The following is a 23,368-nucleotide window of genomic DNA, read 5'->3' as shown; positions in this document are numbered from 1 at the left end:
GGTAGTTAATATATTTTACAGACATGGGCAAATACGTATTTACTCAAAACACTTTCTTTATAATAATATATCCTACAATAACACTTTATCCAATATTCCAAACATTATTGTTTGATAAAGTTTCTCATAGAGAAGACTTTATTATACAACAATTGAGATTGTGTAACTTTCAGGTGTCGAATTTCGTCAGCATGTGTTGTTTGATTGTGCAAACTTTCTCAAATTTTGGTTTATTCATAACTGTACGATGTAAATATTTCAAATGTAATACAAATTGGCATATATACAATTTTAAGGTAAAAAATCAAGAATGCGCTAATCTGGTTAAGTAGAATACCTCTTTTGCAATCCTGTCACACAAAATATAGGCATATAAGCTGTATCAAATTATGAATCATAGAAGGTTTTATCATTTTTATTCCGGTGAATTATTTTTCTCAGAACATATCTTCCCATACAATTTCAGGCATTCCTGTCGAAAAGTTCTATCCAAAAGACAAAAAACTACAGGATTAGTTGCATTGTTAACAAAAAATCCGCGCCCTATGATATCGGAGACTGGCCGGATACTGTTTTTATACATCTTAGGATTCAATATATGGACCATTTTCGTGAAAACATATAACATATTTCCTATGTAGGATACAGCGGTTGCTATCATGAGGCTAATGGTTAGTCGAATCGCATTTCCAAGATTGTGCGATGAACGAGTCGACTTTTTGTTTGCCCTGTCACAGGTTCCAGCTTGCAATTTATTTAATTTTACCGCCTCATTTTGAATAGTTGATGTTATTTGAGTGGTACCCGATCTTATATCCGAAGTTGAATTCAAAGACGAAACCGATCTCTTTCTTATTGATTTCCTCCATTTTTTTCGAGTACAAATATCTTGCAGTATTCTTCCATATGAAACTATGCACATAACAACGCAAACTAAACCTATAAATAATGTTATACTGTAATAAATTCCTAAATATTCTATATTTTTATACATTGGATGAAGTTTGCATTCCTCACCCATTAGACCAAAAATGTTTGTTTCTATTTCGTTCACACCATAATATATTAATACTGGGATTGACAATATCATGCATAATCCTACGAGAACAGAAGATATGACATTCGACCTTTGTGAATTTGTAATTAGTATCGGTTCATTTTTGACAAATATTCTATATCTTTCAATGGCAATTGTAGTCAATAATATGCTGGAAGCCCCTGTAACAACATGAATTAGAAATTTGAAGAATTTGCAAGCACCGACAGATGAAAATGTGTAGTCGTATCGAATATCGAAAATCTCAAAAGGCATACAAAATACACATGCTGTAAGATCGATAAAGGCAAGCCAAATGATAAAAACTCGAACCGAATATTTTGCCATGATCGTGGATAATATATATATATATACCAATATCGTGTGTATATTTCCAATTGTACCTATGACTGACAGAAATATGAGAAATAGTGTAGCTGGGATATCTTTTTCTAGAACTCTTTGGTATTCTATTTCCCTCAAATATGTAAGAGTTCCGTTTGTGAAATTGGCTGCCATCCTGAAAATTATAAAATGAAAATGGAATGCAACTGTTTCATTTTGTTTTAATGTAACACCATTGATGAAGGTAAGCTATTTTTATGATAACCCATTTTCGTCAAAACTATGTTAAAACCTAACGACGAGGGGGGGGGGGGGGGGGGGGGGGGGTTAACGACCTTGACTACCCATGAGGGTCTTACACGGTCGGAAAATGTTAAAATCTGTTTAAGATTTGTGTGCATATTTCTCGTTAGCGTACTTAGGGTGCGTTCGAATATGTAAATGAGATAACTGTGAATACCCAAAGGTACATAATGGAAACTATTGTTGAAAACTGTTCGATATAAATCTGATCATAGTTGACCTCTTGTATCCAGTCTTTATACAGCTTCTAATCAGTTAACTGTCTATAGTGTCATGTAATCAAATTAGATCCACGCATGATTACTCAGTCGGTATTTCACTTGTTGAGTTATCATTAACCTTTACCTCATTCAGTCTCTGATGGAGAGTTGTCTCATTGGCAATTCTACCACATCTTCTTATTTGTATATTGATTTGATGGGTAAATGATCAACAAAACATCAGACACATTAAGGTGAACATCTACATAATTAGACAAATTTTCACTTCTTGCTCCATTAGTATTAACCGTCGTTCAAATCATTTTTGTTCAACCAAAAACTTTTGATGATCGTGTACGATGCAATCAAAATATTTAATTGAAACGACAGGTGTCTATATCCATATCCAAATGTGTATGTTGGTGCGATTTTAATCAAAAGAAATAAAAGCTCGATATAGATTTCAAAAATCTTTTAAAATAGGGACCAACAGGAAAACAGTTTAAATAAATAGCATGTACATAGCTAAAATAAATGTTCAGGCAAATATCGAATATCCGGTTTTTTACGCGACTGACACGATGAGTCTGATTTTTAATGTTGTAAGTAAATTTAGTCCACAGCAAGACGAAATTTCTCATAAAGGAGAATATTATTCTATAACCAAAACGAATAGAATTACTTTTTTCATAGCCGTGCGCTGCGTTATTATCTATAAAACAGCATATACCAGTTTCAAAGATTTCTGTTCATTCCGCGGATAACATCTAAAGCCTACTACACTCAGAGGTGACCACGCTGCCAAATAACCATCAAAGTGATGAATGTAGAATCACGATATATCGAAAAACCAGACATAATACCACGACTTTTTAGATATATTTGATATAACTACGTTAGTACTTGGAAACACACTACAATGAATCGACCGAAACTTATTGTTAAAATGATTTCCTTGTTCCTGTACTTCGTTAAAAAAATGTTTTGACCACTAAATGTCCGGTAATTTAACGCATAATAAATTGTTTTTTCCATTTTCAAATGTATTTCAAGTGCATTACAATGAAACTTGAAAAGACCAGTTCCAAATTAGCTTTTACTTCAGGAAATGATCAAGAGCAGGTGTGAATAAAAAAAACTTCCTATTTAAGTATCTGTTTTTTTATATATACATATATATTTCTTTATTTCAGACAGAAATTTATTTTACGATTTAAATACATGTAATGATACCACCACCTAAAATGGTAACAATCAACATTTTACACAATACATACAGAGTATTCATCCGAAATCCCAATATATTTGCGTCCATTCGTGTTTAGTTTTGAGACATCAAATGCTAAAAACAAAAGTCCGGTTTTTATTCAATGAGCTTTGTCGGAGAAATTATAAGAATGTTTTCTTTTTTTCCTGCATACTTATAGAAAATGATTATTTTTTTTTCATTTTAAACTAAACTTAGTTATGTTTTTGATATATGAAAAAGCAGAAGATAGCAAGGGGACTTTTAAAATTGCAAAAAAACAAAACAACGATATAAAGGGTCCGTGTATATTTGCGACCATTCGTTTTTCGTTTTGAAATATCGAAAACAAAAAACAAAAAACGAAAGTGTTGTCATTTTTCGTTTTTGATTTCTAAAAAACCAAAATGAAAAACAAAAGTGTTTTCGTTTTTCATTTTTGATTTCTCGAAAACCAAAACGGATAACGGAAGTGTTTTCATTTTTCGTTTTTGATTTTTCAAAAACCTAAATGAATATCAAAAGTGTTTTTGTTTTTGTTTTTCGATTTCTCTAAACAAGAAAAGAATCACCATTTACATTCAATTTCTGCATTTCGCTCTATTTAATTCTCGTTTTCCGTTATACAACGTTTTCCTATCCTTTTTGACAGCCAATGATACCCCGGTGTATTTACTATTTAATGTAGACAGAATAGACCGCCTGACTTATGATTTGAACAAAGGTAATTAATGAATCAAAGACTTTCAAATTTCCTTGTTTTTATCTATTATAAAATATAAAATTACTATATCTAAATATTAAATGAATCACAAATTTAAATAATACAATGAAATATTATATAAAGATCGTAAAAATAAAACGATTGATTACAACATCACATTAACAAGGGGGGTTATCTAATAAGAAAACTAGCCCTGCACAGCGATTATCAGACCAATAGTATTTACATCGAAGATAATGTCGACGAATGGAAAAGAATTTATCAATCTGAACAATAAGGATGCATGATCTTTACTTTTCAGTTTTGAAAGGTTAGTAATCTAAGATGATTAGAACTGATGACCTAGATCCATCTGTCAGTATTTAGTACTTTTACACGAACATTCACGACGATAATCTGTTTTTTTTTTATTAAGATCGTTTGATTGAAAAACCAATTTCCCAAAGTTCACAATTCAAAATGGGATTAACATTCAATCATTTTGCCATTCGGGACCTATTCGTGATGACTTTTACTCCTTTTTGAAGTCTATATGGTGACCTATACTAGAGGTTACGGAACAGAGAATAATGGGCAAAAAAATATAAAGAATAGAGAAAATGGACCAAAAAATAAAGAAAAGAGAATAATGCGGTGTTAGAATATAAAGAATAGAGAATAATTGGCAAAAAGTATAATGATTAGAGAAAAATGGCCTAAAACATTAAGGATTCAGAAATGAAGGACCCCAATCCAGACCATTATACTAGTTGCCAATACCAACGTTTTCTGTCTCCAGTAGATTGTTATTGGTAATCATGCGTTTTCTCTTTATTTTTATGGCTATCAGTTAAGACGTGAGCTTCAATAATTCGTCAGCATATATATATATATATATAGTTACTTAACTTCTTTTGCTCCTGGTGACAAAATGGGAAAATATTATTAATTTATTGCGTCCAAAGCTCTTTTCTGGTTTTATCTTTATCAGGAGGGTTAGGCGGGGAAAAACAACAGTATATTTCACCTGTTGGTACTGTAGCGTCACTCTTCTTTCATATTCTTGTGCCTGTTTTTTTTATTTACCCCAGGTTAGACTTTTCATTTTAAAATCTTGTCTATCCCCCACTACTCCCCCGTGCAAAATAATATAAGTTTATTAATGGTGATTCCTTTATGATTAACAATAATTGAAAAAAAAAACATAGATGGCATACAGCTACCGATACGACAACAACAGAATTAAAGGCTCCTGACTTCAAACAGGCCAATATATTCGAGTGATACTTCCCAACTAATACCTGGGTGGTGTAAAAATCAGTTCATAAGAACAGAGTTGTCTTTCATATGAAATTACGTAAAACATTGGTAAATAGTTACTTCGGTATAAATGATCGAGAAATTAAGAAGGTAAAAACAAAACAAATATTAAAATTAAGACAGTATTCATGCAATAACTACAACTTGGATACAGTCACTTTGTTCAGTTAGAGTTTGATTTTGACAATTATTTTGCAAATCACCATAGATTTCCGATAATTGTTCTGCATAAAACCCTATGGGAAAGCACATTGATATAGTTTTCTACACGTTTTTTGGAATCGAATGACATTGCATATAGTGTTGCAACCTGTAATGTGAAGATGTGCATGAAGTTGCGGAGGTTATGGGAACTTCGGTCTGGTCAAACCAAAGATTTTAAAATTGTTTTTTGCTGCTTCTCTACAAGCACGCGGCATTAATAAGTAAAAGCAGAGACTGGTCGGCTCGGAGTCAAAATATTGAACCCGCGTAGGATAACATGTCTTCCTGCGAAATATAACATCACGAACTTGCACGTCCGGCTCATCGTGTTGGTCTATATCCAAAGCAGAGTTAATAATTCATTTTACAATAACATGTTCTCGTCCTGAAAATGCATATAATTAGCCACTGGACATTAAAAAGCCATCCATCATTACCATCTCAGGCACAACCTTGCATAAAAGAGTGATTTTGCGGTCGTATAATGGTATGACGTTTGTCGTCGTTGTCCGAAGACATTTGGTTTCCAAACAATAACTTGAGTATACATGTAAGTGTATGGATATTTATGAAATTGTACCACAACGTTTCATACCACATAAGGAAAGTTAGAATGGATTTGAGGGTTATTGTCCCAACTTTGTAGGAATTAATGACCAAAAATAAGCATTTTTCTTGTTTCAGGACAATAACTTAATTATAAGTGTATGGATCTCAATGAATTTGTGCCACAAGGTTTCATACTTCATAAGGAATGTTGTGACTGATTTTGGTCCAAAACGTAAAAGAATTACGGACCAAAAAATCGGTAAAAAAAAACCTAGGATTTTCTGGTTTCCTGACAATAACTTAAGTATAAGTCTAAAATGAATCGTTTTAGGAAAAATGACTTAAAAACAATACTTTTCTTATACTTTTCATACGTTTTTCATTTCTTGACCAATTTCAATGGGGTTTCATTCAAAGTCTTGAATTCTTGGGGTTTTTTATATGCAGAATCTCACCGTGTATTCATAGATTCTTATTTTGGGGTCTGTTTTCAATTTGGTCCTCATGAAGGTCCAAAGGGTCCAAAATTAAACTTTGCTTGATTTTAACAAATAAAATAGATTATTAGGGTTCTTTGCTTTGATAAATCTAACCGTGTATTTAGATTTTTTTTTTTTGGGCCCGGTTTTCAAATTGTTCCACATTAAGGTCCAAAGCGTTCATAATCAGTTTGATTTTAACAAAAATTGAATGCAAGGGGTCTTTTAATTGCTTAATCTACGCATGTATTTGTATATTTAATATTGGATCATGATAGATAAATATCCAATTTCATTTTTTTACAGCGGATGACCGTGAGGGCATTCTGGTGTTATGTTACCACAGACATTTCTTCCCACATGACTTGCGTTTTTTGTCTGATAACCGAACGTATTTCGTATAATTACGCGGATATAATGGAGTGCAAAATAACACTCCTTATCGCTTGTTATATATTAATTTCATCAATAAATATTCATGAAAATAATTTTAAGAACATAGATAAATAATATGAAAATGTTTTGTCGTAAGAAATATATATCTCAATAACAAATCAAGAATACCGAAAATTTGTGTTAACACATGCGGAAGAATATCTAAAGAACGTTTTGCAACAAATGCGTGAAAATATGAATGCCTACTCAAATCCAATCTATTAGAAAAACAAATTATTACAGAAGAGTGTCCACCATGCACTTGCATGAAACGAAAGTCCAATTTCAAAGTTTCTTGTGTACAATTTGGAGTTTAGTATGGCGTTCATTATCACTGAACTAGTATATATATTTGTGTAGGGGCCAGCTGAAGGACGCCTCCGGGTGCGGGAATTTCTCGCTGCATTGAAGACCTGTTGGTGGCCTTCTGCTGTTGTCTGTTCTGTGGTCGGGTTGTTGTCTCTTTGACACATTCCCCATTTCCATTCTCAATTTTACTATCATTAAAATAGTATAATACAAATGGATGAAAATTATATAAAACTGTCATACAAATATTAATAAAATATATATAAACCAAACCAGAGTATACTGATAACAAATGATTTAACACTACAATATAATAGTTATTACGGTGAGGGTGAATTTCCTGTCATTTATTCATCATCCACACACGAATTTGTCTTAGAAAAAAATATATCTATGTACCTTAACCTAACTTTCATGTATAGAGATGTGATTTTTTTTTCTGAGACAAGTGCTTGTGACCATCCACCAGAACTTGCGGTCATCCGATGTTTAGTACTTGAGTACTTTGATTTAAGTTCTTATGCCACATTCATTCTGTGTCAGAAACCTATGATATGTCAAATATTTAATCACAATAAAAATTCAGAGTTGTATTTCACAATTAATAGAAAATATAAGTAGATTCACAGTTAAAAATAAATACCGCATTAAATTTTAATTTTATATAAGAAATTATGGATAAATATAGTTTGAAATTTTCTATTCAATAATAGATCTTTTTAATAAAAGGTAAGTTTGATGGGTTTTTTTAAAGATATTGTATTAATGATGAATGATATTTTGTGAATTGTTTTTTTTTTTTTTTTTTCATTTCTTTTGTAAATTTTTTTAAAAACTTGGTGGTAGGTTTGTTTTTATTCTATATAAATTAATTTTCAGAATGCTATATATATATATACATGTATATAATTTTTTTATGAAGCTAACCCCTTGACAAACTTAGCTGTTATTGTCCATTGATAACTACTAGTAGATTATATTCTTGGTACTGAATCTAACCTTATACAAATGTATTTAGATTTTGGATATTGGACCACATTCTGTACGTGCCTGTCTCAAGTCAGGAGCCTGCAGTACAGTGGTTGTCGTTGGTTCTTGTCTGTCATATTTGTTTTTCGTTAATTGTTTTGTTAAAAATTAGGCCGTTAGTTTTCTCTACCGAATTGTTTCATATTTTTCATGTTGGGGCCTTTTGTAGCCTACTATACGGCATGGTGTTTTTCTCATTGTTGAAGGCCTTACGGTTACCTTTCATTGCTTACATCAACTTTATTTGAACCTTGGTGGATAGTTGTCTCATTGGCAATTATACTTCATCTCCTTATTTTATAAAAGTCCAATTTCAAAGTTTTCTGGTCTTACACCACCTTTATTCTGTGTCAAAACCTATGCTGTGTCAAATATTTTATCAAAATTCAGATTCAGAGCTGTATCAACTTTGAATGGAGTATCCATACTTGTCCCAATTGTTCATGGTTCGACATCTGCGGTCGTATCATTCTGCGCCCCGCTGAGCATTTTGTTTTTATTTTCAATTCATTGGATATGTAATTTAACTGCAAAAGCCTCTAAGGGACGGTGGTGCATGGCAAAGTGAGAGTTAGACGCACATTGTATACATACTAGTATTTATAATTTGATTAAAATACCTCGTATCTGATGAAGAGGGGTTACTCTATATAGTGATTTGACTCCAGGCGGCACCAAGGGAACATGCCATGCACAATTTACTTGTGAAAAGAACACCGAAGAAAAAAGTGCTTTAAAAATGCTAATACGTGCAGAATATTCACTGTCATGTAGCTAAATAGGAATAATTTTACGCTAAATGAACAGACTTTGAACTATATTTCATCTGTAATGCTAATAGCACACGTAAACTCTTTTCCTCCATTTTAAATTAACTTATATAACCGCATTTTCTCTCATCAACTCAATCTTAGTTAATCTGCACTGATTTTTAAACTTGTCCGAAATACATATTAAGCTAAGACGATGTCCATATTCGCTTCCGTATATATTTGCTGTCGCTATGTTCTTAACACGTTTCTACTGTACAAAATGAAAGCATTAAATAATTGTAAATAATTTTACAAAGGAAGACTAATGGCCAATTTCTCCATGTATTTTAAACACACCATGGCCATTTTTAGCTCAACTGGCCCAATGGGCCAAGTGAGCTTTTCTCATCACTTGTCGTCCGTCGTCGTCGTCTGTCGTCCGTCGTTGTCCGTTAACCTTTACAAAAATCGTCTCCTCTAAAACTACTTGGCCAAATTTAAACTAACTTGGCCACAATCAATTTTGGGGTATCTAGTTTGAAATATGCGTCCGAAGACTAAAATAGAACGTAGGGTAAAAATGCAAGTTTTGTCTATTATTTCGAAAACCGTTATGAATAGAGAAAATCTGACATGAGCATATATGTTCAGAATGTTTAGCTCTGTTGTCCATACATGTCAAAATTGTCAGACGACTTCTAATAGGAGTTATTGCCCTTAAATGACAAATTTTACCATTTTTTTTTTTCATTTTTGCCTATTATCTTGAAAATTATAATAGATACAGAGAAACATTAAAATGCAAAAATGATCAGCAAGACAAGTTCTACAAATAAGTTCAATTGTTGAAATCGTTAGCTGACTCCTTATTAGTCTAGAATTATTGCCCTTGGATGATGATTTTTACCAATTTTTTTTTGCGTTTTTGCCTTACAAATGTAAATCTTAAAAATCATAATAGATAGATAGAAATTTTAATAAGCAATAATGATCAGCAAGACAATATCTACAATTAAAACAATATTGTCCGATTTTTCCTTGGAATAATGGCCCTTTAATGACGATTTTTAATCATTTTTGGGGGTTTTGCTTTTCATGATAAAAATTATAATAGATAAATAGACACTTTAAATCACAAAAATGATCAGCAAGGCAAGATCTACTAACAGGTCACTTTCATATTCTTTTTTGTGTTTTGAGCAAAAACTAGAGAACATAGAGAGAAACTAAGCAGACTAAATGATCAGCAGTACAAGACCAACAAAACAGAGATTTTTTTCATGAATTTTATTCTCGTCTTCTATGTTTGAGAGTGTCCTTTGTTAAATATGCACATAAACCTAGGTGAGCGACACAGGCTCTTTAGAACTTCTAGTTAAAAGTATATCAATCTTTAACTAAATTCTTAGTACACGTATCGCAACCCAATGTATGTTATCTATGGTTCTAACAATATAATGGTTATTCTTAAACAGATTACAAAACTATAAACGCCTAAAGGGTCTGCAAATAGTCCTAACCGGAAAGTTTTTAAAAGATTTTTGCAACGTTTAAGTAGTTATCGTCAAAATGAATAAACAAAAATAAAATAGATAACCAAACCAAAACTCTTTATTTATTTCAAACCAGGGCCATTTACAAAAAGTCTTTCAATCTTAAAGATAACTTAGATTCATAGTACCACATCCCAAAGTGTACACTCTAAGGATTTTACAATATGATCGCTTAATTTTAAACGTATCATCAACTTATAAACGCCCAAAGATAGCTCAAAATCGCGATTTTTACAAATTTTTGCTTTTTAGTATTTATTCCTAAAACGTATAAGAAGGTCATCGTTAACCAAATCCAAAATTGTGTTAGAAGCTATTAATTATCTTTCGGACACTAATTCATTTTGGCTATCGACGGCCTTCGATGCCAAATTTGACAAAAACATGTAAAAGCAAATTTGTATCTTCAACAGCATGCAAGATGTAACGCTGAATAGCATTTTGAGTTTATTGAAATTTATGTGTAAAATTGTTAAAAAAAAAATTGAGAATTGAAATTGGGAATGTGTAAAAGAGACAACAACCCGGCCAAAGAGCAGAAAAAAAAGACCAAGGCCACCAATGAATTTTCAACACAGTGAGAAAATCCCGCACCCGTACGGGCTTCAGCTGGCACATGAACAAAAATGTGTACTAGTTCAATGAAAAAGGACGTCACACTTAACAGATAAATGAACTAAAATTACAAAAAGATATTTTAAATATATAATTCAAACTTTTTTATATTACGTTTCAAGTATGATAAAGATATGAAAAACACATTTTGACCCTATGAGTGAAACAAAAATTATTGAGAATTAGGCACTAACCCTTTGCAATTTTGTATTACAATGCCTTCAACAGAATCAAATAGCACTGAATAGTATTTTGATTTCAGGGAAATATGTAAAACATTGTTACAATATATAACGTCATCTTCAATTTACAATGTGCAGACCAATTTTAGATTTTGACCCTATGTGGAGGAAAGCCACATGTTTCTCAAGTGCCTGTGCTTTTAGCTATTTCTGTGGTTGACCCAACATGCTGCCAACAATTAAGTTTCGATGCTTTACTGCTTGAAAAAAATAGTCCAACAAGTTCACGGTTATGAATGATTATCCAAATATCTTTATTGCCATCACGCAAAGTCAAAACGAACAAAATAAACTATCAATTATTGAGGCAAAATAATAAAAAAAACTGATCAAACTCAATTTGTCTTACAACCTTATGTTTTGTGATTTGAGACTTGATAAAAAAAGTCGTAGCAATTTTATCACATATTTTATATTTTGATATAAATCTAGTAAGGCGGGAAGTACAATAATGTGCCGAGCATCGTGATGGACATCTTCTTTTTGACTGCTTCCTGGTGACTCTTAAGATGGCCTCCTAATAAAACCTCGACTTCGAGTGTGAACATTTTAAAAAATAATCTAAATAGCGTATACATATTACCTTCTTGAAAGCTGAGCTTGAATGTTCGTGATATATTGGCTGATTGGCCTCAGTCATCACGCAATTCTGATAATCTTAAAAGTAAAGATCATGCATCCTTATTGTTCAGATTGATAAAGTCTTTTCCATTCGTCGACAGTATCTCCGATCTAAATACTATTGATCTGATAACCGCTGTGCATACTTTAACGACAGGGCTAGTTTTCTTATCAGATAAGTAGTAACCTCCCTTGTTAATGTGATGTTGTAATCAATCGTTTTATTTTTACCATCTTTATACAATATTTCATTGCAGTATTTTAATTTGTGATTCATTTAATATCTAAATATAGTAATTTTTTATTCTTTTATAGATAAAAACAAGGAAATTTGAAAGTCTTTGATTCATTAATCACCTTAGTTCAAATTATAAATTAGGCGGTCTATTCTGTCTACATTAAGTAGATAATACACCGGGGTTCCGATGGCTATGTAAAAAGAAAGGCAAACATTGTACAACGTAAAACGAGAATTAGATAGAACAAAATACAGATATTGAATCCAAATATAGATGTTTTTCTTGTTTAGTGAAATCAAAAACGAAAAACAAAAACACTTTTGATTTTCATTTTGGTTTTTGAAAAATAAAAAACAAAAAATGAAAACACTTTTGTTTTTCATTTTGTTTTTTTAGAAATCAAAAACGAAAAATGAAAACACTTTCGTTTTTCGTTTTTTGTTTTTGATATTTCAAAACGAAAAACGAATGGACGCAAATATACACGGACCGTAAAGACGAACAATTCCACAAATAATATATGGAAAATTAAAGACTGAGCCAAACGAGTCCAACCAAACATACAGGGTTAACTAATGAGCCCAGAAGGGTTATGATTGCATTGCTGGCCTTCTTTTCAATTAAATTGAGTGAAACATAAATTATTTTAATTGTAAATGAAAAACAAAATATCAGACATATAGAGGTGAACATGTGAGAAGGACATATATGCACGTCTTGCTCCAATATTGGCACCGTCGTCTAGATTATATTTAGTGAGAACGTTGTAATAAGTCACGTATAATGATTTGTAAATTGAATTTATTATCACTTCAAATTTCTAATATGTTTGTTTACTGCAATTGCAGATATTATTAAAATTGTTCACTCAGTTATTCGAAATTTTAATCCTCAATGATCTTCAACTTCGTACCTTATTTGACCTTTTTAAAATTTTTTATTCGAGCGTGACTGTTGTATCTTTTGTAGACGAAACGAACGTTAAAAATCTTAATCCTGGTATTTATGATAAGTTTATTCAATCACATTTATAACCGTTCGATTATTTCTATTGTATGATATAGGACTAGAAAATCTAATTTAGCATTACAAACATACCTGAATAGAACTTCAAAGTCTTTTTTTCCGGATGCTTACAGTTGTATATGGTACTTCATATGACAATAATTGTACACTTATTGTTTCTATATTTCAAGTAAAATACTGAAATATATAACTGCTTTCAATCGTATTACTACACGCCAAAGTCGTAAAAGTATGATAATTGTCTTCATGTAAATGAAAAGTAACTTTCTTCTCACTAAATTTGCACATTTCATTAAAGATCTAACTTAGTTGATTTCTGCGATTGTTTACAATATAAGTTGATTGAAGACCCTGATCTACCTTAAACATTTGTTTCGAGATTTCTTAGGACAATATTTGAGCCTTAATGACAGGAATTTCGTTGCAAATGTTGTTTTGGTTGACAACATGATATGTCAGTCTACAACGGGAAAACAATCAAGTCTAAAATTTACGCAATACTAAGTACTCTGACGCGTGATGACAAATAAAGTAACAACAATTTTTTAAAGAACTATATTCGTTGGTATTGGACTGGTTGCTGTAACTGGGATCCTTTTAAATTAATGTTACATTACTTATTGAACTACTGTCAGGACAAAAAACAACAGAAAAAAGTAGTTATAATTAATGATGTTCGAATTGCAATTGTGTTTCAAAACTAGAAACCCCCAAGATTGACTGGGGAATGGAAATATGGTCTCTATTGGTCTTCCTCCGACCGGCAATAAATCCTTCGCCAAACTTTCCCGTGTAGGGGAACTCTGAACACCTCTCCACCATTTGAATAAATTTAACTACATGCATCACTTGTTGTAAAAAAAAATGCCATGCTTTTAACCAGAATGCTTCTTGATGCTAAGATTAATTCTCAAAGTAAGACCAACTGAGTGGACGCCTTTCTGGTGATAAACACGTTTATGAAGAAATCCAATGATGTTGCATATATTACCTAATGCATGAAACATTATTTATGTATCTAATAAACCTTCGATTTTCGCCGTCGATTTGGAACAAGAAAAAAGAAATTGCTCTCGCAGTGAAAATCATGGCTATGCTTTAAAAAGGGAAAATATGCATCATCATTCTGGACGAAAGTGAAGGATTATTGACATTATTTATTCAATTCTACAGAGGAGTATAGGCCACACTACACGGTATCAAAATAAATTGAATATAATTATATGTAATGTCCCTAATTGAGAAGAATAAAGAAGATACTGAATTTCAAATAGATAGTGACACAGTGTTCTCCCCAAATATGTTTAGCACCAGGGTCTCTTGTTTTGTTTACTACAATGGTGTTATCTTAATAGATTCTATAACGGAATATGGTGTTTAATCATGATATTCTGTATGACACAGTGTTATTTCAAATACCATTCTGTTGCAATAAAATGAATTCAAAATAAATACCAGGATTAAAAATTGTGTACGCCAGACGCGCGTTTCGTCTACAAAAGACTCATAATTGACGCTCGAATCACAAAATTTAAAAAGACCAAATGAAATACGATGGTGAAGACCACTGAAGACCCCAAATTCCTAAATGTTTTTTTTCCAAATACAGCTTAGTTTAGCTATTCCTGAAATAGATGTTGTTACTGAATTAACATTTCAGTTTTCTTTGATTAGAGACTTAAAATTTATTTTATAGCATTATATATAATTATTCAGGTAACGCTTTTGCAATGAATATGAGGTATAGATAATTTTGCTTGTCCATCGGTCTGTTGCTCAGTCTTGTGAATCTTACACCATTGATGTACTTATATAAAGTTTTATCTTATTTTACAAGTGCACATGTCCTCAAATGGACAACTACACCAAAAAAGGGAAGTGAACACATATGCTCCGTAAGATGTAATCGTAGATTTGTGCCTTAAAAGTGAAATTCGAAGATGAGTTGCTCTTGCTGCAAATAGATAAGTGAATTAAGTACAATCATTTCATTGGATTATTCCTAATACTATACATGATTACTACTGCAAATAATTTTCTAGTGGCAATCAAATTTGTTCATTCATACTCATTGTGCATCTTTTTTGTTATCTAATCGTAGTTGCCTTAGTCATGTCTAGACATGTAACATTATCTACTGGACTTCAGCATTGGTATGAATATATTTATTTGATTTACACAGAGAGCAAACATATTTGCGATTGACTAGGCTATTAAAGATGTTAAAGAATGAGTAACTGTGGAATCACAAAACATTTTGAAATCCAAACTTGTATCAATTTAAAATTAACAAGCCAATACTTAAAATAATCGATCAAGTTACTATCAAGGATATCAGTCTTTTTTGAAACAAATATTTCTATTTTTTCTTGCTTTAAAATTCTATATTCTGTCGACAACTTTTGTATGAGGAAACAACAGAAAAATTGAACAATAAAATATTTTGTTATTTAGTGATAAAATTGAGAATGGAAATGGGAAATGTGTCAAAGAGACTACAACCCGACCAAATGCGGCGAGGTTAAATATGTTTTGTGAGATCTCAACCCTCCCCCTATACATCGTACTAATGTAGAAAAAACAAACACACATCAATACGCACAGTAAAACTAAGTTTAAAAGAAGTCTGAGTCCTATGCCAGAATAGGTAACAAAAGAAACTAAGCAAAATGACAATGGTACATAAATTAACAAAGCAATACTAGAAGTTACAGGCATACCAGCTGCAGACCTCAATTAAACTGATTGAAAGATTATGTATTCATCATAAGAATATTGGAATAAGACAAAACATATTTTGAGCACGCATAGAAAGCGACAAGAAGTGTTTATACGCAGAAAAAATGAAATCTTCACACAGAAGGTTTGGAAATCTTTAAGGTTACTTTAAGGGATGATTGTAACATATCATAAACTGTAATGTTTAACCATGATTAGGGAATTGATTTGATACTTTGTGTGATAAAATTAAAATTAACAATAAACAAAACTCCAACGAAAATAAAAAGGAAATTCCCTTATCAAACAGAGTTATGAAGAAGAACGATTGATATTTACACTTCAGTCGCTTTTTGTCAGTTATGACAGTTGTTATCCATTCGTTTGATGTGTTTGAGGTTTTGATTTTGCCATTTGATAAGGGACTTTCCATTTTAAAACTTCCTCAGAGTTCGGTATTTTTGTGATTTTACTTTTTGTCCAAAACGATGTAACTGTTTCTCAATTTACTTACGAAAGGTTTTCGCAGTTCTTCAGTTCCAGTATAGTCGACTGATTTAAAATTTGACAGATTGTGTCTTTCTGCCGCTTATGACATTTTGATCTAGTGTGGATGGATTTGCATGTCTGTTGATGCAAGCAGAAGTGAGATACTTGTCCTGTCGATGCATTCGGTCTAACTCTTCTCTGGCTGAAATTCATGCGATTCTCTGAGTTTTTGGTTGTTGCCTTGATTTGTATCTTTGTTATCTATTTATAAGATTGGAACATACTGTTGCCTTAGTTTACATTTTCCAATTTCGTTAACAACCCGTTTATTACTATCTCCATTAGGACAATAAATAATTGGCCGTCATGGCTCCGAATTCCCTGTGATTTAGACGGATGAGTTTGAAATTGTTAATGTTGAGTGGCTTTAAAATTAAGGAATTTGGAGAATTCATCATTTCCATAAAATTGGTTGAAAACACTCAATACGTTTAATCAATTAGAACATTTTAAGACATCTTATTAATCAAGTCAGGGTGATAAGAATATCGGAAATAAATTGCCAAACTTAATTAAGTTTGTCTGTCATCTTAATTTCAATATAGAATACGAAGATGTGGGATGACTTCCAATTAGACAACTCGCCATCAGAGACCAACTCAAATAGAATTTAACAACTAAAACTCCCCGTGCGGCCTGCAGAAAAATCCATACCGCATAGTCAGCTATAAAAGGCCCGGAATGACAAATGTAAAACAATTCAAACGAGATAACTAATGGCCTGATTAATGTACAAAAAAAACCCGAAAAACTAAAATGATATACCGCAACCAACGACAATCACAGAAATAAAGGCGTTTGCCTTTGGACAGTCACATACAGTTGTGTGGGTTAAACTAGTTTCTTTGCGCCAAACCCTGACTCTAACCTGGGATAGTGGTGAATAAATTATAAAAATCACTTGTACGGGTCTTAATTCAAAAGATCGATGCAAAACAGAAAGAAAAAACACAGACCTAACGTGGCAGGATATGTATACATCCCAACAACAAAATAGTACATATCTGAGAGTATTCGAAGTTACTGACAGCTAATTCAAGTCGACTTAATTCCCAAGCTATTTATTTTTTTTCAAGGACAAGACAGATTAGCTTTGAATCAATTCTGTAATGACCCTGGCAGCTCATCAACGACACAAGGTACCTTCTTCTTTACATGTATCACTTCACTGTTTTAGCAAAAGCATTAAAAAAGCTTACGTAATTCATAAGAATGTATCTGACAAAATACCCCTGCCATAGAATTGAGGCAGACATCATTTCCTTACTAAATTTAGTTGCGCCGCCATACAATTAAGGCAGATATCAAATCCTTGCTTAATTTAGATGCTTAGATATACGTCATTTAGTATATGTTATCATTTACATGTGATCGTATTGATAGTGAACTCATTGGCAATCATAGCACATCTTCTTTTTTATCTGGATTTAGATATATTGAGTAAGTAAAAGTAAAATAACAAAAATATCGAACTCCAAGGAAAATTCAAAACGGAAAAGTCCTTCATCAAATGGCAAAATCAAAAGCTCAAACACATCAAAAGAATGGATAACAACTGTCATATTCCTGACTTGGTACAGGCATTTTCTAATGTAGAAAATGGTGGATTAAACTTGGTTTAACTATTCCTTACAGAAGATATCTAGAGAATAAATATGATTTTAATTAAAGCTTAGTTGTGAAATAAAACAAATATAAGAAAAGATTTGTGGGACGAAAGGCAAAATAAATACTAAAACACATGTGAAAACAAATTTTCAGAAATAAAAATATCTCTAGTTCAGAAAAACCGGACTTAATTTATGAATGGAAAAGAGAGAATTTAATACAAAATACCAAGAGACGATGAATTCATTGTGTTCTCATCACGAAGATTATACTATAATTGAAAAAGTTTCTTTTGATGCAGGAAAATATATTGATTTTATCACGGGTTGGCCCTTTATGCTTAATATTTTACCAAGACCAATAAAAAGGAGTTAAGTATCGGTAAAAGTGCCAAACCCGTGGTAAAATCAATATAAATTCAAGCACCCATGAATTATTACTATTCTAATAGGGCAAAGCGTTTTAGTTGTAGGCAAACATTTGCTGTTCACGTTATTGATCACAATTTTAAAATAGACGTAAAAGACGAAGAAAACTGAATTAGTGACATACTTACCGATTTACAACAATATACTAAGAAACGTGAGGAAAAGTAAATTAATAATGAAAATGGAACCATTGTGTGTGTTTCTACTTGAAATCATCCCTTCGTAGATTTTTACGGACGCCATTACGAGTTGGGTGATCGTTATGGAATAACCATTTCATAGATGATATCGGATATGTTCCTTATGTCATAACTACAATCCTCTTCCCTTTTTCACGAATATGACCTACCAAGTTAGACTATTTACCTAGTTTGTAATACATTTGTAACATGAGCAACACGACGGGTGCCACATGTTGAGCAGGATCTGCTTACCCTTCCGAATCACCTGGGATCACCCCTAGTTTTTGGTGGGGTTTGTGATGCTTAGTCTTCAGTTTTCTATGTTGTGTTTTGTGTACTATTATGTGTCTGTTTGTCTTTTGGACCATGAAGAATTTGCAACCACTGGTAGATGTGGTGTAGCTGTATCGAATATTATAAATTTCAAATGGCATAAAAACATGCTATAAGATCAGTTAAAAAAAGCAAAATGATGAAAACTCGAATCGAATATTTTGCCATGATTGGCGATATCTTGAGTATCAATATCATGTGTATATTTCCAATTGTTCCTATGATACACAAGAAACTAAGGCATACTGTAGCTGGAATCCCTTGGTCCAGAAATCTTTTGTGTTCTATTTCACTCAAACTGGTATAAGTTCCGTTTGTTAAATCAAACGCCATCCTGAAAATTGTAAATAAAACCTTGATTTTAATAACACAACACATTAATGAATGAAAGCTACTTGTACAATTTTTGATTTTTCGAGTAGAACTCAAAAGTAATTTGTCTTGTGTACTACTGAATGATAAATTTAATTTTTAAATCAGCGGCCTTTTAAATTTTACTTCCTTCTTAACGATCAAGTGAGTTTATTGTGTTTGTAATTGATTCAGATATGTTCGTATAGCCTAATTCACATATGAACACAAAGAGACACTTTTGACGCCTTCTAGAGTTAGTTAACCTTAATAGATAGGCCGCTTTACACAAAACGGACGGATATGTTCTAATTGTTGCAACTACAATCATGTCCCCTTTTCACCGAAAGTGAAGTTCTAAATTACACTTATCAATGACATGAGTGACATGACGGGTGTCACATGTGGAACAGGATCTGCTTACCATTCCGGAGCACATGAGATCAACACCATTTTTGGTGGGTTCGTTTCGCTTAGTCTTTGATTTTCTATGTTGTTTTATGGGACTGGTGGTTGTCTGTTTGTCGTTTTTGTTTTAGCCATGGCGTTATCAGTTTATTTTATACTTATGAGTTTTAATGTCTCTTTGGTATCCAACGCCTCTCTTTTAAAAACAACCTAAGTTACCACAAATTTGTTAGCGTTAAAATGATTTCCTTGTTCCTGTACTTCGTTAAAAAACTTATTTGACCAACAAATGTATGTCAAGTGTCAAGTGCTAGACAATCAAATCGAAATAGATCAGTTCCAAATCAGCATTTAATGCAGGAAAACGTGAATCACAGATTTGTAAAAAAAGTACAATAACTTCCTTGTTGAATTTTTTTTTTTTTACCAAATTTTATCGGACAGAATTTTACTTTATGATTTTAATCAATGTAATGATACCTCAACTTAAAATGGTAAAAACCTAAATACGTACAAAATATCCATCAGAAGCCCAATATATGTTGCCTCCATTCGGGTTCAGTTTTGGCCAATTAAAAAGTGGAGTTATAGTAATTTGTCATGTCGATGTATGAGTTTGAATGTCCCTCTGGTATCTTTCGCCCCTCTTTCATGATTTATATCTGATAATTGAAATTAGATTATCTAATAAAATGTAATTAGTTAATTGGTTAACGGTCTTGTACGTCCTAAACAACAACTGTCTTGCTCAACATCAGACGGTGTAGTGTAATTTTCTTTGAAGAAAAATGTGTCTTATTATATCAAAGCTTTCCCAAAGTTTAAATTTTTAGGTATTATTCAATGGTTAAAAAGTTTAATGAATATATAAAAAAGAAGATGTGGTGTGATTGCCAATGAGACAACTCTCCACAAGAGACCAAAATGGCACAGAAATTAACGACTAGAGGTCACCGTACGGCCTTCAACAATCAGCAAAGCTTATACCGCATAGTCAGCTATAAAAGGCCCCGAAATTACAAATGTAAAACAATTCAAACGAGAAAACTAACGGCCTAATTTATGTACAAAAAATGAACGAAAAACAAATATGTAACACATCAACAAACAACAACCACTGAATTACAGGCTCCTGACTTGGGACAGGCACATACATACAGAATGTGGCGGGGTTAAACATGTTAGCGGGATATCAACCCTTCCCTTAACCTGAGACAGTGGTGTAACAGTTCAACATAAGAACGAACTATAAAAATCAGTTAAAAAAGTCTTAAATCATCAGGTGGATACAAATAGAAATACACCTAGCAAAAAAACATAGTGGACGTGGCCGGGTATTTGTATATCCCAACAACAAAAATACAATAAGTACTGATCTGAGAATACTCGCAGTTACTGGCAGCCAGCTAGTTCAAAGCCACTAACAACTAATAAAAGAAAATCATGCATCTCAGACTAAATTATCAATGTATGCATGTCTGGATGTTTCTGGTGTACCGAGTAATTTTCAACCATTGTCATAATACGTTGTAATCATATATGATATAACAGTTCAAAATCGTATTTGACATTTAGCACATACCTCAATGATCTTTATTGTCTTTGTGCATATAGTTGTATGTACATTTACAGATGATAGATAATTTATCCTTAAGTGGTCTAATGTTCAAGTATAAAGTTCTTATATACAAAAACATGATTTTTCATATTACTACACGCCCTTCCGATGATGCATCCAATGAAAATTTATTGTTATCACAAAACTGAAGTCAATATGGGAAAGCCTAATGTGGTTAACATGTTTAGTCGATCAAACAATCATATGGTTGTCGTTTCTTTAGTCTATACAATCATATATGGCTGTATACTGTTTTAAACGCAATGGCGTAAGTGAAAAACCCATGGACAATCTAAAACGAGTTTCAAACTGATTCCAAACTGACGACATTTGGATAACACGAAACAATGAGGGACAATACCGTACATTTAATGAAGAAAAACTACTTGCCCTTACTGATTCGCTGTTGGCAAACAATTTTGTTCATCCATATTCCTTGCTCATCCTCTGTTGTCAATGTTAACAATCAATAGTTCTTTCTTTAGTCCTATATTTACATGTCATACTAGACTTCGGTTTTCGTACTGAATATAATTGTAAGCTTGATTACACCGAGAGCAAAAATGTTCGCGATAACTTTGATTGACAGTATTTATACCTAGTATATGTGTTATTGATACTTCAAACTCAATTTTCCATATATTTTATCAAGCTGTTTGGTGATTAGGACTGAACGCTTGTGTATTTTAAAGTATGTCATCTTAAAATGATTGTCCCTACTTTGTACTACACCGACAAGCCGAGTCGGATTCTTTTTTTCTTCAAAATGCTCGTTAATATGGTTAATATCTGCATAGAGACATATCGCCAAATAAATATGTTTTGTTTTAACATAAAGCTATGAGCAATCTTATTGCTACATACTTCGTGAGTGAAGCAAATTAAACCAGTTACAAGTGACTGTTTGTTTTCAGGTATTTGTTTTAGCATACCTTTAGGGGTGAGCATGTTATCTATATACCACCAAGGCGATTTTGGATGTCGAAGGGTGATAATGTCTAAGCACAAAACATTTCAAAATCGAGACATTATACAAAAAACTTAAATATATTTGAAATTAACCAGCCACTACTTAAATATGGAAATAATCGATACAATAACTATACAAGGTATTAGGTTTATCATTGAATACGTCAGATATGCGTTTCGTCTACATACAATTTATTATTACAGCTTTAAGCAAACCAGCTGTATCAAATCAAAAATCAATGAACATTTAAAATCAGAACGTTGTTTCAAATTTGAATACGGCCATTTGTTTCTTACGTGAAAAAAAACTCATCGACTTAAACCTATTTCTTAAATTCTATAAAGATATATTTTTTTTTCCATTAAAATTTTTGCCGTTTTTCTGTTCTTCGTTAAAACAATGCTTTCAAGTATTTTTAACTGATGATTGATAGGTAAAATTATTGTATTTCCTTTTCTGAATGTTTTGGAAGTGCAATGCATTATAACCATTCCTAAATTTGTTTTTATTACAAGTTATTTTTTTAGCAAATGCTCAATTTCGCCCTTAGGTTCTGTAGAATGTAATATATATATTGTTGTTAATTTTATTTGTTAGAATGGATTTTTTTTTTTAATTTTAATTTTCAATCTTAATTTTTAAACTGTTATGATAACAATAGAAAGAAGGGCAAATTTGTATTATGCATTCTCATTACAAATGTTTCTATTCTTTTCCTTTTGCAAAATAACAAATTGTTTGGGCACAATCATTATATTTTTTGTTAAAACACCAGAAAATTGAACAATATTAAATTATCTTATAAAGTTAAATTTGAATGATTAAGGTATTCGTTGTTATTCTGTGGTTAACATGTCGAAATGTACTATTATAATATTTATTTATGTATTTCTCTGTCTTGGGTGTTCTTGCATTTATTTGTGCTGTGTTCCCGACATGCAATGTTGTCATTTTAACGGTATATTTAACATTGCCATAAAGCGCGGAGATTTGGCTA

At 32.0% G+C, this 23,368-nt stretch overlaps 1 protein-coding gene across 1 annotated transcript; it reads right to left on the bottom strand.

Moving 5' to 3' along the window:
* Positions 1–307: 307 nt before the first annotated feature.
* Positions 308–21,505, bottom strand: LOC127723949 (olfactory receptor 4K17-like). Its single transcript, XM_052230664.1, has 4 exons — positions 21,366–21,505; positions 20,298–20,445; positions 18,638–19,358; positions 308–1,556 (listed from the first exon to the last, which is right to left on the bottom strand). The coding sequence occupies exon 4, from the start codon at positions 1,553–1,555 to the stop codon at positions 416–418; it is 1,140 nt and encodes a 379-aa protein (XP_052086624.1). The 5' UTR covers position 1,556; positions 18,638–19,358; positions 20,298–20,445; positions 21,366–21,505; the 3' UTR covers positions 308–415.
* Positions 21,506–23,368: the final 1,863 nt, after the last annotated feature.

Source organism: Mytilus californianus, unplaced genomic scaffold (genome assembly GCF_021869535.1).
Source record: "Mytilus californianus isolate M0D057914Y unplaced genomic scaffold, xbMytCali1.0.p SCAF_13, whole genome shotgun sequence".
NCBI classification, from domain to species: domain Eukaryota; kingdom Metazoa; phylum Mollusca; class Bivalvia; order Mytilida; family Mytilidae; genus Mytilus; species Mytilus californianus.
The sequence above is the reverse complement of the archived record's forward strand: the minus strand, read 5'-3'. Positions and strand labels throughout refer to the sequence as shown.

Bases quoted from the DNA above. Each gene is read 5' to 3' on its own strand.
- LOC127723949 (XM_052230664.1), bottom strand. From the start codon at position 1,555: ATGGCAGCCAATTTCACAAACGGAACTCTTACATATTTGAGGGAAATA.